General features: G+C 38.9%; 4 protein-coding genes across 4 annotated transcripts in view; 1 reads left to right on the forward strand and 3 right to left on the reverse strand.

Moving 5' to 3' along the window:
- Positions 1–3,723: 3,723 nt before the first annotated feature.
- Positions 3,724–7,011, reverse strand: BDBG_09445 (protein transporter SEC23). The gene is made up of 7 exons (XM_002620127.2): positions 6,659–7,011; positions 6,468–6,598; positions 6,080–6,374; positions 5,507–5,986; positions 4,345–5,442; positions 4,050–4,246; positions 3,724–3,963 (listed from the first exon to the last, which is right to left on the reverse strand). Exons 1-7 carry the CDS (start codon positions 6,749–6,751, stop codon positions 3,939–3,941), a joined length of 2,319 nt encoding a protein of 772 aa, XP_002620173.1. The 5' UTR covers positions 6,752–7,011; the 3' UTR covers positions 3,724–3,938.
- A 191-nt stretch (positions 7,012–7,202) lies between these two features.
- BDBG_09446 (DNA primase large subunit) lies at positions 7,203–9,792 on the reverse strand. Its single transcript, XM_002620128.2, has 3 exons — positions 9,107–9,792; positions 8,473–9,020; positions 7,203–8,393 (listed from the first exon to the last, which is right to left on the reverse strand). Exons 1-3 carry the CDS (start codon positions 9,294–9,296, stop codon positions 7,617–7,619), a joined length of 1,515 nt encoding a protein of 504 aa, XP_002620174.1. The 5' UTR covers positions 9,297–9,792; the 3' UTR covers positions 7,203–7,616.
- A 489-nt stretch (positions 9,793–10,281) lies between these two features.
- On the forward strand, positions 10,282–11,105 carry BDBG_09447 (adenylate kinase; the record flags this gene model as incomplete). Its single annotated transcript, XM_002620129.2, has 2 exons — positions 10,282–10,453; positions 10,549–11,105. The coding sequence occupies 2 exons, from the start codon at positions 10,282–10,284 to the stop codon at positions 11,103–11,105; spliced, it is 729 nt and encodes a 242-aa protein (XP_002620175.1).
- An 848-nt stretch (positions 11,106–11,953) lies between these two features.
- Positions 11,954–12,329, reverse strand: part of BDBG_09448 (uncharacterized protein) — a gene marked incomplete at both ends in the record, with an annotated part of 1,538 nt that continues 1,162 nt past the window's right edge. Inside the window, one exon of the mRNA XM_031724014.1 lies at positions 11,954–11,959. Coding sequence (XP_031581433.1) covers positions 11,954–11,959 — 6 coding nt within the window. The remainder of the gene's footprint in view (positions 11,960–12,329) is intronic.

The following is a 12,329-nucleotide window of genomic DNA, read 5'->3' on the forward strand; positions in this document are numbered from 1 at the left end:
CTGATAGAAGAGATAACATTTCACTGTAAGTCACAGTGACTATCACTGCAGCTGCAAGAGAAGCAGAAGAAGAAGAAGAAGAAGATGTGATAATAAGAGTGATACTCTCACAGTCTGTTAACACTGCTGTCTTTATCTTTAACTGAGCTTTCTTAACAGTCACACAGATCACAGTCACATTACAAAGACATTTAATTACTAGAAAGTATCAGAATAAGCTTCTTATTATCTTTTAAGAATAATACTCTCATGCACTCACTATTGTAGATCAGAGAAGAGGGAAAAAAATATGTTATAGAAAGAGAGAATCTTTTCAAAAAATTCTATCACTACTGTTAACTTTGTCTCTAAAATTCATTACTTTTGCAGAGAATTTTATATATAGAATAGAATATGATGAGAGATCTGTAAGTCACTTATTAACTACATTTTTCACATTTCAAATTAATATATAAGAAACTCACTTACTATGTATTTGATTTAAACAGAGATGAGAAAAGAAGATCTACACAGTCAGTAGAAAAACTCATCTATTTCTTTATACTATATACAGTACACACACTGTTAAATCAGTTAATAATTATTACTGTATAATAAAGATAACTTCTAATCTGATAATTTTAAGAGTATTGAAACTATACTTCTAAAGAGAAGAACATTGTCATACTCTCAGTTATATTAAGACACTATTACAGTTTCATACAGCTTATTACTTTCATACAGATGATTTTATTTATTCTGTAAACTATTTAAACTGATTTTCAATCACTCTATAATATTATTCAGGTATAACACAGAAAGATCTGATTGATTAATATAAGAACTCTGCTTCTATATAAGATTAGCAGATTACTCTTTTATAGTAGTAAGACACTGCTGAGATATCACTTCAGCTATTCTTACTTATGAAATGAGAGAAAGATATCTGTTTATTATCTATATAGAATAGCTAGATACTGACTTCTTATTAAAGAAGTCAGTGATTTATTTTTTCTTCAACTGAAATATATACAAAAGTCACTGTATTTCTTATAAAGTCTTCTTAGTATACTAAGTATTATATCTGTGATATTCTCATAATAACTCTGTAGCTCATAAGCTCACTATTTAAGCAAGATAGTTAAGCCTACTTATACAGCTTCTTAAACAACTATCTCTATATAATATTACTGACTAGTCATCACTTCAGTTCTGTCACGTTACAAATAGTCTAAAAAAAACTTTAAAATGTTTAAAAATAGTAACTTTATATTAAGAATAAAACTAAATAAAACTAAATAAAATTACTTTCTTATTTTTTCTAAGTTATAGTTTCATTTTAAGATCTGATAAATAGTTACTTTATATACTTTTTTAAGACTTAGTCTTAGTTAGACTGATTGTGTGACTGTGTCTGAGATCAGAACCAGATTTTCTGATAGTCTCATTATCAATTTAACTGATTTCATTACACAGTTTTAATATTAGATAGTAATCTCATACTGTTTCAGTGAGACTTACTGTCTACTCTTATTACATTTTTCAAATGAGACTATGATTTTCACTTCTCAATTTAAATTATTTTTATTGCTTTAAATAACTTTAAATCTCATTTGAGTATTATTAGACTGGCCGCCGGGACTATGAATTTCATGTTTGATCTCATTTGGTCTGGTCCCATACATTTCTTGGCGTGAATCCCGCTGGGACTGGCTATCAAAAAAACATGTAAAGTGACTATATATCAGATCTTAAAATGAAACCATGACTTGAAAAAAATGAGAAAGTGATCTCATTTGGTCTCATTTAGTTTCATTCTTGGCATAAAGTTACTATTTTTAGACATTTTAAGGTTTTTTTTAGACTATTTTTAATTTTTTAAAAAGTAACGCTTTTTGGTAACACTCAAATGAGATTTAAAGTCATTTAAAGCAATAAAAATAATTTAAATTGAGAAGTGGAAATCATGGTCTCATTTGAAAAATGTGACAAGAGTAGACAGTAAGTCTCACTGAGACAGTATGAGACTACTATTTAATGTTAAAACTGTGTAATGGAATCAGTTGAATTGGTAATGAGACTATCAAAAAATCTGGTCCTGGTTCCAGACACGGTCACACGGTCAGTCTAAGTATTATCAAAAAGCATTACTTGTTAAAAAATTAAAAATAGTCTAAAAAAACCTTAAAATGTGTAAAAATAGTAACTTTATGCTAAGAATGAGACTAAATAGAATTAAATGAGATCACTTTCTCATTTTTTTCAAGTCATGATTTCATTTTAAAATCTGATAGATAGTCACTTTGCATGTTTTTTTAATGACTAGTCTCAGCGGGATTCACATCAAGAAATGTATAAGATCAGATTAAATGAGATTAAATATAAAATTCATAATCTCAGCAGTCAGTCTAGTCTTAGTGAGATTTATACTAAGAAATGTACAAAATCAGATTGAATAAGATTAAATATAAAATTTATAATCTCAGCAGCTAGTCTAAATATATTTATATTTAATAAATTATTTTTTAAAATTTAAAATTTCAAGAACTTTCAATATTTTACTTGTAATTTATAAAAAAAAGTATAATAAAAAAATTAAAAATTCTTAAAAATTAAAATATAGAATTCTTAAATAAAATAATTTAATATTTATTAAATTATAATATATTTATATAAGAATTATTATTTTTAATAATATATAATATATATTTCTTAATTTATAATAAAATATTATATATTTTATTTTACTGTATTTTATTTTATAATTGAATCTATATTTTAATCAATTTTAACTATATTATAATAATTTTGAATTATATTATACTATAAGTTTTAATATTTATAGATTATAAATTAAAAAATAAAAATAATAAATATTCATTAAGATATTAATATTTAAAGTTAATTGTAATTAATTTACAAAGATAAGTGTTAGATGAAAATAAGTGTTAAGTAATTAATTACATTACTCACACTTATAAATGAATAATAAAAGAGTAATTAATTTAATAAAAGAGAAGTTCTTAATATGAAAATTATATTATATTGAAATTAAATATTATATTCTTCAGAATTTAATTGAAAAAGAGAAAATTATAATAAATATAACTAATAGTCTTATTAAGTCACTGATAAAGTCTGTATTTAAAGATTTTATTAAAAGAATTAATATTATAGAAGTTAAAGAAATAATCAATAAAAAATAATAATAAAAATACAGTGAACTGAGAAATTTTATTTATATTTCTTAAACTTTATAATTATTACTATATAAATATTTTTTTTTAATAAGAAAATTAAAGTCTGATAAATGTAATTAATTATTATTATAGTTTTAAAAGATTTGAGAATAAAAGTCTTAGATAATAGCTTATATATTACAGTGTAGTAAAAGAAAGTATTAATAATTATTATATTTATTTTAATTATATATTACTTAATTTATTTAGTAGCAGTTTAATTAACAAGTTAAATACATATAATATTAATTTTTCTAAAATATTATATTAAACTTTTTATAAAACATTTTTATTAATATAACTTTTAACTATTCTATATTTACTTATATTATCTTATTAATAATTCTATTATTAACAATACTTTAAAATAAAACTGAATATATTTTATAGTTTTAAATTCTGTAATTTTCAATAAATAATTATTTTTCATTATTTTTAATTTAAGATCACCTACTTTTCACTATTCTTATAAAAGTAAGTTATTTTTTTCAATTATTTCTGAAAAATATTAATTACTTTTCATATTTTTTCAATAACAAGTCTCAGTGAAAAATTGATTAAATATCAATGAGAATAAGAAGCCTTGTATAATAAATATAAAAATGAGGAAATAATAGCCCTTACTAAAGAAATATGCATTACAGTCAAGTTATAAAAATCATTCATTCTATTATGAAATTACCACTGAACTAGTAGAATTCTTGCAGCCAGTTCTTTTACTTAACTTGTACCAGAAACGGCCAACCTGATGATTCGGTTAGCATCCCCGTCTAATCATCGTGGATTATAATATAATTACATCACGGAGAGAAAGTTTGGGGCTGAACTTACTTCATAAGATGGTCCATGAATGTCTGTAGGGAAACATCATCTGTAAAGATAGTTTGTGCAGACTGAGCCACTACACCGTAGCCACCAGTCGAGTGGGTGGCCGACGGGTTAAGTTTGGAGAGCAAGAAACGTGCCTGAGATCCTCCTGCATCGCAAATAATGAAACGAGGCAGCGGGAATCGATCTTGGATAAGTTCCTATAGGGCAACACACGAGGTTAGATGCTGCTGCTTCGCCAACACGCCCAAGTTACAGAGATAATAAGGGGGAAAAACAGAAATGGGTTAATTCATACTCTCGCATCTTCCTTGGGCTGGTCAAGAATAGCCTTAAAATTCTCATAGCCTTCTTGGTCCTGATAGCCCGCCTTCCGCCACGCTGCCATAGTTTCACCATGGAAAATTAAGATGTGGAAAAACGTATCGAGTAAAAGGATGTGGGTGGGCTGAATGGAAGCAGAATCAAGCAAGACTGGTTGACTGCCTTCGTGCTCAAGGGAGTACGAATCAAGTGTAGGTTGGATCATGACGAGCGAATTGCCAACATCCTCATGATTGAGAACGTGTCTGTAGAAGGCAGTCTCGTCCGGCGAGTTGTTAAAAACTTGCAAAAACTGGCTTCGGCGCAGATGGAACATAAATTGCGGATAGAGAGTGAAGTTCTTCTCCAGCCGGAAGGAGGTGGGGTCATCCTTCCTGTAGTCCGCGAAACGAGAGCAGAGTCTGATGAGCATTCTGTCAACCCATCTCAGCACGTCAGGGCCGTCATCTACTTCGGATTTGAAAACTGCAATGCGAGACATGAGCACTGCAGCAGCCTCTTGGTCGAAAGATTGAGCTAGCGCAGCGTCACCCGCAGGGCTGCTGAGCGTTCTCGCAACTGTGGTTACTCGAAGATGGTACTGTCCAGACGAATGTTGATAATATGTCAAAAACTGCATCATGGCTCTATGAGGGCTCTGTTGCATTGGAGCCGGCCCTCCCTGATTGGCGATTTCGAAGTAAATCCCGTAACTGGCAGTGGGGTCGATGCCACACATTTTCCAAGAGCAGGTATTGCCAATACCACACTCAGTTTCTCCAACTGAGTTGGATTTCTTGTTCAACGAAACAGCATGGCCAATAAGGCCAGTAACCTTCAACTCCTTGGTGGTGAGCACTTCCAGCGAGGCATTGAAGCCCATGAGAAGGTTATCGTTTTGATCTTTATCAAACACTCTGACGAATGACTGCTTGAATTGTGAGGATGTAAAGCTATCGGTTAAGACCATATGGCCACCTGTTGAATTCACCAAGCCCTTCATTTCAAGAAGACCGACTTGGTCCAGACAGCCAGCGAAGATATCGACAATGTGGCCATTATGAGAGACGCGCTTAGCGAGATTTTCATAGAACTATAAAAGAAGATGTTAGTCTATAACCGTGCAAGAAAAGAGAAATGCCAGAAAAAGGTTTTACCTTCACAGCTTTCTTGTAATACTTAATATTATCACGGTCAATATCATGATGGGATCGCATTGGCTCTTTAAGCTGAGGTCCAACGACAAGACCCGGACCCTCAGTAGCAGGGCCGCTAGTGAAAAGTATAATGCGACCACCAGCACCCTGGAATGATGTTTCCATCAACCCTACCGCTACACTCAGCGCAACACCCGTACATCGCAATGGGCGCCTATCGTTAGCAACTGGCCATGGGTCCCGCTGCAATTGCTCAAGAACATTCGTAATCTGGAAATCGGCCTGTTGCACTGGTAGGAGAAATCTTGCGGCTGGGGACATAGGGGCACTGGGGCGGCCAAGCTGTTGTGGCACATTTGGACGGAGACCTGGAGCGAGGAGACCAAGCATCTCCTGAACCTGTTTGGCAGCATAGTCTTTGCTTCCCCTGAATACATATGACTTGGCGCATTCGGTGTAGCCGATCTCATGGACTTGAGCCTGCATGTGTTTTTGAGTTAGTCAGCTGCAATCTCGACGTTTGCGGATATATAAGCTCATTAGAGAGGGAGATAGAGGTCGAGGTGTTCGAACCATTGTGCCATAAGTAATTAGCCCAACCAATGCGTTTGGTGGTAAAAGGGAAAGGCTCATGACAAGGGAATCTTTCACAGCTTTCAAGCTATCTTCCTCCTGGCAGGTATCAACCACAAAGAGGAAAATGGGAGGGGCCGGAGCTGGACGTGCGAGCTGGTACTCGATTGTCGTGCTTTGCGGATGAAGTTCAGGGGGGATTGCATTTTCTGTTATGTCTTTGTAGTGCTGGGGGAGCGGGTTCCGTTGGAGACAGAAAGGGCATATCCAGATACGAGCACGGATATCAACGTTGCTGCATATCTATGTCAGTCCCGTGCTCCTATTGCAATTCTGATATGAAGATCATCGTTCAAACGCTGGGCAGTGAGTGAGAAATGAAACCTACGCGAATGGGTTAAGAACAGCTCTACATGGCTGCTTGCAAGTGACCGGTTCATATTGGAGCAGAGGAGATTCGGGTTTCTCTTTCAAAGGTGTGTAAATTGCTCCAATAGGTACTACGAGACGGGACGCCTCCTGTTTGTATAGTAAATATCAGCAGCTGAAACTAAGCAATAGGGGAGGTCATCAACAAACCATGCGCGTGCTTGGGAATGTATTCCAACTGAGTCTAATTCCGTCGCGATCCTCGACATCACTCCACTGATCCTTCAATGCCTCGTAGTCCATGGCTGTGATGTGGCCCGGAGATATTCTGATAGGGGGTCGTCAACTTGGAGGAGGGGAGCGGAACAACACAGCGGCGGGGCGGAGTGCGTAGTCTGGAGCGTGGTAACAGCCAATGTTCAGAAGACTCTGGCCCCGAGCATAATCGCCACAGATGATGACCAGAAGAACAGGAGCACGGAGGAGAGAAGAGGAGGGGAGGTATTATGTCGGTGGGCAACAAGAGAACAAGCTTTGTGTGGAGTTGCGCAGTTGAAGCCAGGTTGCAGTATTGTTGGTCCGTGCAGTCTACCGTAGTAGCCTCATGAATTCCAACTAGCGAAAATTTCCGGGTATAAATAGGCCCTTGCAACGCATTTTTTTCCTCCCTTCCTTTTTTTCTCTTTCATAAACAACCACGCCGACTCTAATAAAATACACATTACTTATGCCAGCTTCTGTCATTCTCAATGATGTTGCTGTTTTCGCGTCGTGCGGAGAGCGATTAAATATTAATTTATTTTTTACCCATGGCTGGGCACCTGTCTTTGAGAGCTCATTCTGATGCTTTAGGATGAATCGGGAATCAGCAGCGGTAACATATTCTTCATTTGACTGATACCTAGGTAGTTATGTATTTTTCTCTTTCTACCTTAATGCTCCTTGGGAATGAAGATGCTACACTTAAGCTTCGAGTTGTGTTTTGAAAAAATTAAAAATACCAATTTAGTCATTGAGAAAAAGATAAGAAAATCTGCTCGTGGGTACATTAATACTTTCATAATGAAGAAACGCCCCAGAAATACGATCATTCCAACGCCAGTCATAATGATGAATTACGAAATTGTGTATACCGTTTCTCCCAGGCGGGGTTTCCAAGCCGCCAAAATCACAACGTCATCTCCACATCTGCCTTCGCAATCTTCCCCAAATTCTTCAGCAGATAACTACGCTTGAAATACGTGTTGGGATGAACAATCGTATCAAGATCGGTCTGGCTCCAACTCCCCTCATCGCGCACCTGTTTAATCTCCGCTCTATGCACCCACTCAAACACACGATTACATGCAAGGTGATAGCGAGTCTTGCCCACGTCCTCCCGCACCCCACGCAGAACTTCCTTATCGTTAACGCCCGTCGCTTGGAGTAAGCTAATGAGGTTCTCGACGGAGAAATGCCGGTAGGGACAGCCGTGTGTTTGGCCGGCGCCTGGTGAATTATCTGTGAGAATCTTCTGGCAGGAGTAAGGTGGATATCCACGACCCCTGCGGTTGACATCCCCTCCCACGTCACCGTACGCGTGGCGGACATTGTACTTATACTTGGAGCTGAACTCGTCATCAGTGAATATCTTGAAGGATTGTCGCCAGAATATCAGCGCGTCCTGGAGTGACAGGCCGATGCCCTTTAGGAAAAGGGTGTACTGCAATCGGCCAAAATGCTTTAGGTGAGAATTTTTGCGTAGCTGCATGTGTAGATTACGCATGCAAGGTGGAAAGTGTTGGGATAGAGCATCAATGGATGCCGCTGTAATCGGCGCTCCAGGCACGGAGCCCTCACCCTCGGCGTAGCTGGAATCAGACGTGCCGAAATTTTTCGAGAGATGATCTAGAATGGGCGTCAGGCGATCGTCCTCATCTAGCCGGGGCAACGCTCGGCTTGTAAACTAGGTAGATGGTTAATAAATCGCATGGCTACTACTGCCTTGGAGGGAAGAGAAGAGTTTCATGATATTTATCACTTACCTCAAGGGCCTTCTCTAGCCGTGCCGTAAATTCCGCTAGAATCATACTAAGCTGCTCTCGCACGGGCACATAGGCCTTACCCTTCTTCATAAACACCCCCCTCCGCTCAACCAGCTCTGGCACCCTCTCCCAGTCCACCTTAAACCAGCTCTCATCCTCAAGACGCCTGACACCATACGTGCATGCTAGCAAGCTATCCCCAAGTTGATGCTTTTCCTCATCCGAAACCATATCCCAATTGAAATTGAGACTCTCGATGAACGCACGTCTCTCTTTGGAGTCGTCCATTTGGAAGCGGAACTTAAAAAGCATGGTTTCGAGGCGGGCAAAGCGACGTCTCAGATCCTCTGTTGAGGAGAATGCGAGACGCAGGATGAAGTGGGAGTAATGGTCCTTTTGTCGTTCATTTCGTAGGCGTTGGTCAACACCCGTGCTAGAGGACGTATTGGCTGAGAGAGGGAGGAATTTGTTGAGGAGAGGGGTAATATGGGCGGCGGTTTCGGCGGGGGTTTTGTTTCTATAGGAACATGCTTCCAGCTCAGCGAGGACTAGTGTTTGGAGGGGTTAGAACCTGCACACAAAAAGGGTTCGTGAAATATAATGTTTAATAAACAAGAACTTATCATAAACTTACCTCTTAACCTATCAATAGCCCATTGTTCAAATTGCTCGAGAGTGATTTCTTGAGTTGGGGGGATTTCATAGAAATTGAGGCGGTGGGCATAATCGTGCTCCCTGTATGTTGGAGCTGCGAACTGCTTCTTTTTATAGTCAATTGGAGCCCGACGTTTAGGGTCCATGCGAGATCTATCGTACTGAATCATGCTGGTTGTGATATATGGTAAATAGCAGTCTGTAGTTGTAGTCGTGAGATCTGGCGGCCGCAGCGAGTTGCGGAGAGACGCACCATTTAGTGATGTTTCGACGCGTCCACATGCAAGGCTTTATGGTGCCAGCGACGCGACAAGGCGCGAAACTTGATTGATCAGGTGATACAGACCACATCCATTTTAGCGAATTGGCGAATAAATCGGACCGAGATTCTGTGTTGTTTCCATCAATGAAAACTTTGATAAGAGACCCCACCATTATTATCACAGCACAGCACACTCTTCATTGCAGGAATTATCCACTGAATGGAGCGTGTTGTTGGATGGGGGTTCTCTCCCCATGTGAATGTGATGCCCCTAAATCACCCAATATCTGCCAACATACCATTCTTCAAACCGAGGAGCAATATGATCCCCAAATAACGCTCACGCGCGTTGCACAATTCCGTACTCTTGTTTGTTTGCTTGTTACGCTGTACGTACATCCCGCCGTCAAATCTCAGCTTCCGAGGGGCGACCCTCGGCGTTTTGCTTCCCCAACTAAAACTCCCGATTGGTCACGCCTGCTGACTAATCACTTTCTTGCCTGATCGCCCTTCAACTCACCGAAGCCACCGCCGGGACAGCTGCGAATCTCGGGGCCAATTCATATATATTTGCCAGGCACAGCCAGCGCCATTGCCGCCGCCCTGGAGATCTCTTGAGATATTCGACATATACCTAGGTATAAAAGCTGCACTTTTCCCAATGTATGCTACTGCGCTTTGTTGCTATTCTTATTACTTCTCTTTTATTATCCCGCAGGATGATTTAGATACTCGTCTTTCCTTGTTCCCCCCTCTTTCACTCTCTCTTCCCTCCCTAACTACTCTGTACCCGACCTCCACCTGAATATTGGGAAGTCGTCCTCCATCCCTGTGTCTTGACTCTCAGCCAAATTTCAATTAGCTTGTACATTCATCTGCCCTTAGAGGAAATTATGTCCCAAGCGACAAGGCAGCTGAAAAAAGCAGCCCGCATTATCCTCGTTGGAGCCCCCGGCGTTGGAAAGGGAACCCAGACTGAACGATTGATTAAGAGGTACCCCCAGCTCGCATCTATCAGCTCCGGGGACCTTCTTCGAGAAAATGTACGCAGCAAGACACCACTAGGTTAGTTTTTCCTTGGGACCATATCGCCCCACTTTTCTCTATTTACTTGTAGTACATTAGGCATTTAATCTAACCACCAAGGGGGAAAAAACCAGGCCTCAAAGCGGAATCCACCATTCTTGCCGGCAACCTTGTACCAGATAACGTCATTCTCGACCTCATCTCCTCCGAACTCACTTCAAAGGGATGGCTCACCACTGCTCCTCCTGCCGCCAATGCCACCAGGGCGGCCCCAACCCTAAACCCTACTGCTTCCTTCATTCTCGACGGCTTCCCCCGCACCGCAGCCCAAGCTTCATCCCTCGACTCCCTCATCCCCATAAATCTAGTCGTACACCTCCTCACACCCCCCGCCATCATAATCTCCCGCATTACTTCCCGCTGGGTCCACCCCCCATCCGGCAGAGTGTACAACACCCAATTCAACGCGCCCAAGGAACCAGGCAAGGACGATGTGACGGGCGAGCCGCTGGTGCAGAGGGAGGATGATTCGATTGAGACCTGGAAGCAGCGGCTGAGGAAGTTTGAGGAGACGAGCCGGCCGCTGTTGGAGCATTATGAGCGGCGCGGGTGTCTGTGGCGCGTGGAGGGGGAGACTAGCAATGAGATTAGTCCAAAATTGTTCGCGGAGATTGAGCGAAGGTTTTCTTAAGGTATATCTATGTATATTTCCTTGGTCCTTAGATTCTGTACTTTTTCTTGGTTGGATTTTTTGTTTTAACATTCTTTTTCCTTTTCATTGGTCGGATATATTTGTTTAATCCTTACTCGCTCTTGGGAGCGTTCGATCGTTTTCTTTTCCCATGCTTCCACACAACCCCCTCGGTTTTCTATTGGAACTCTCTCTCTCTGGACTTTCATAATCCCCAGACACTATCCTTACATCAGCAGTTTCATAGCTGTATTGTACACTACTACATGTACATTATCCGTAACCACCTAAGCATTGATATGGAGTGATCATAGGTGTTCAATCGTCCTTGTTTAAAACTCGCCTAGGGACATCAATCTCTGGTATCTCTTTTCATAAAACTACATACAGAGTACGATTGTAGAATAATGCTGAGGTAAAACCATGATGGCAATAAATCGCTAACAACGGAAAAGAAGCATGAAAATAAAAACAAAATAAACCCCCAACGAAAGCCATGATGAATAACGACACGAAACTCCAGCCTGCTGACGTAGGAAAACAGAACATATCCAGCAGATAGATATAACACATCTCACAACGTAATCCCAAACGCTCGTAACCAACCGAATATGAAAGGTAAAAAAGTGATGATATCTACTTCCCTTCTTACCCATCTAACGTTTTCCCGCCCCCATTCCCCCCCCCCCCCCCCCTACACCTCTGTATTTATTAGAAACCCGAGATGCTTGAGTTTCAGATTTAATGTATTCTCTGTGAGCTTTAAACTCACATGCTCTAGTTTCTCATATCAAGACACTATCAGACACCTGTATTAATTATTCAGTTATTAAAGCAGTCACAGTTATTTAATTCTATAGTATTATTTATATAAGATTTATCAGATTATCTGCAGCGTCATAGATAGGTTAATTCAGATCATTATTAAAAGTTAGTATTCTAAGAATAAGAAACAGTGAAGAATTTAATAAGTTAAAATAAACAGACTCTATAGATAAATATTAACTCTGATTTTCTTTATTCTGAAGTTTCTATATTATCTTATCATCACATTTCATACTCTGATAAAACTGATCTCTGTCGTATCTTATAAGTCAGAAGTCTTCTCATAATAAGTAATTATTCTATTGAGTAAGTTATCTCACTAAAAGTGTAATTGCAAGGTTTAAGCTGAACTCTGACGTCATAGATATATTACTTATATAAAGAGAACTCTACTTCTTC

Source organism: Blastomyces gilchristii (assembly GCF_000003855.2).
Source record: "Blastomyces gilchristii SLH14081 genomic scaffold supercont1.46, whole genome shotgun sequence".
Classification (NCBI taxonomy): Eukaryota; Fungi; Ascomycota; class Eurotiomycetes; order Onygenales; family Ajellomycetaceae; genus Blastomyces; species Blastomyces gilchristii.

Bases quoted from the DNA above. Each gene is read 5' to 3' on its own strand.
- BDBG_09445 (XM_002620127.2), bottom strand. From the start codon at position 6,751: ATGGACTACGAGGCATTGAAGGATCAGTGGAGTGATGTCGAGGATCGC. The intron at 6,599-6,658 runs GTTTGTTGATGA...CTATACAAACAG, and splicing joins CATTCCCAAGCACGCGCATG to GAGGCGTCCCGTCTCGTAGT. The intron at 3,964-4,049 runs GTAAGTTCAGCC...CCGAATCATCAG, and splicing joins TTCATGGACCATCTTATGAA to GTTGGCCGTTTCTGGTACAA.
- BDBG_09446 (XM_002620128.2), bottom strand. From the start codon at position 9,296: ATGATTCAGTACGATAGATCTCGCATGGACCCTAAACGTCGGGCTCCA. The intron at 9,021-9,106 runs GTAAGTTTATGA...TCCAAACACTAG, and splicing joins GGCTATTGATAGGTTAAGAG to TCCTCGCTGAGCTGGAAGCA. The intron at 8,394-8,472 runs GTAAGTGATAAA...CCATCTACCTAG, and splicing joins GGCTAGAGAAGGCCCTTGAG to TTTACAAGCCGAGCGTTGCC.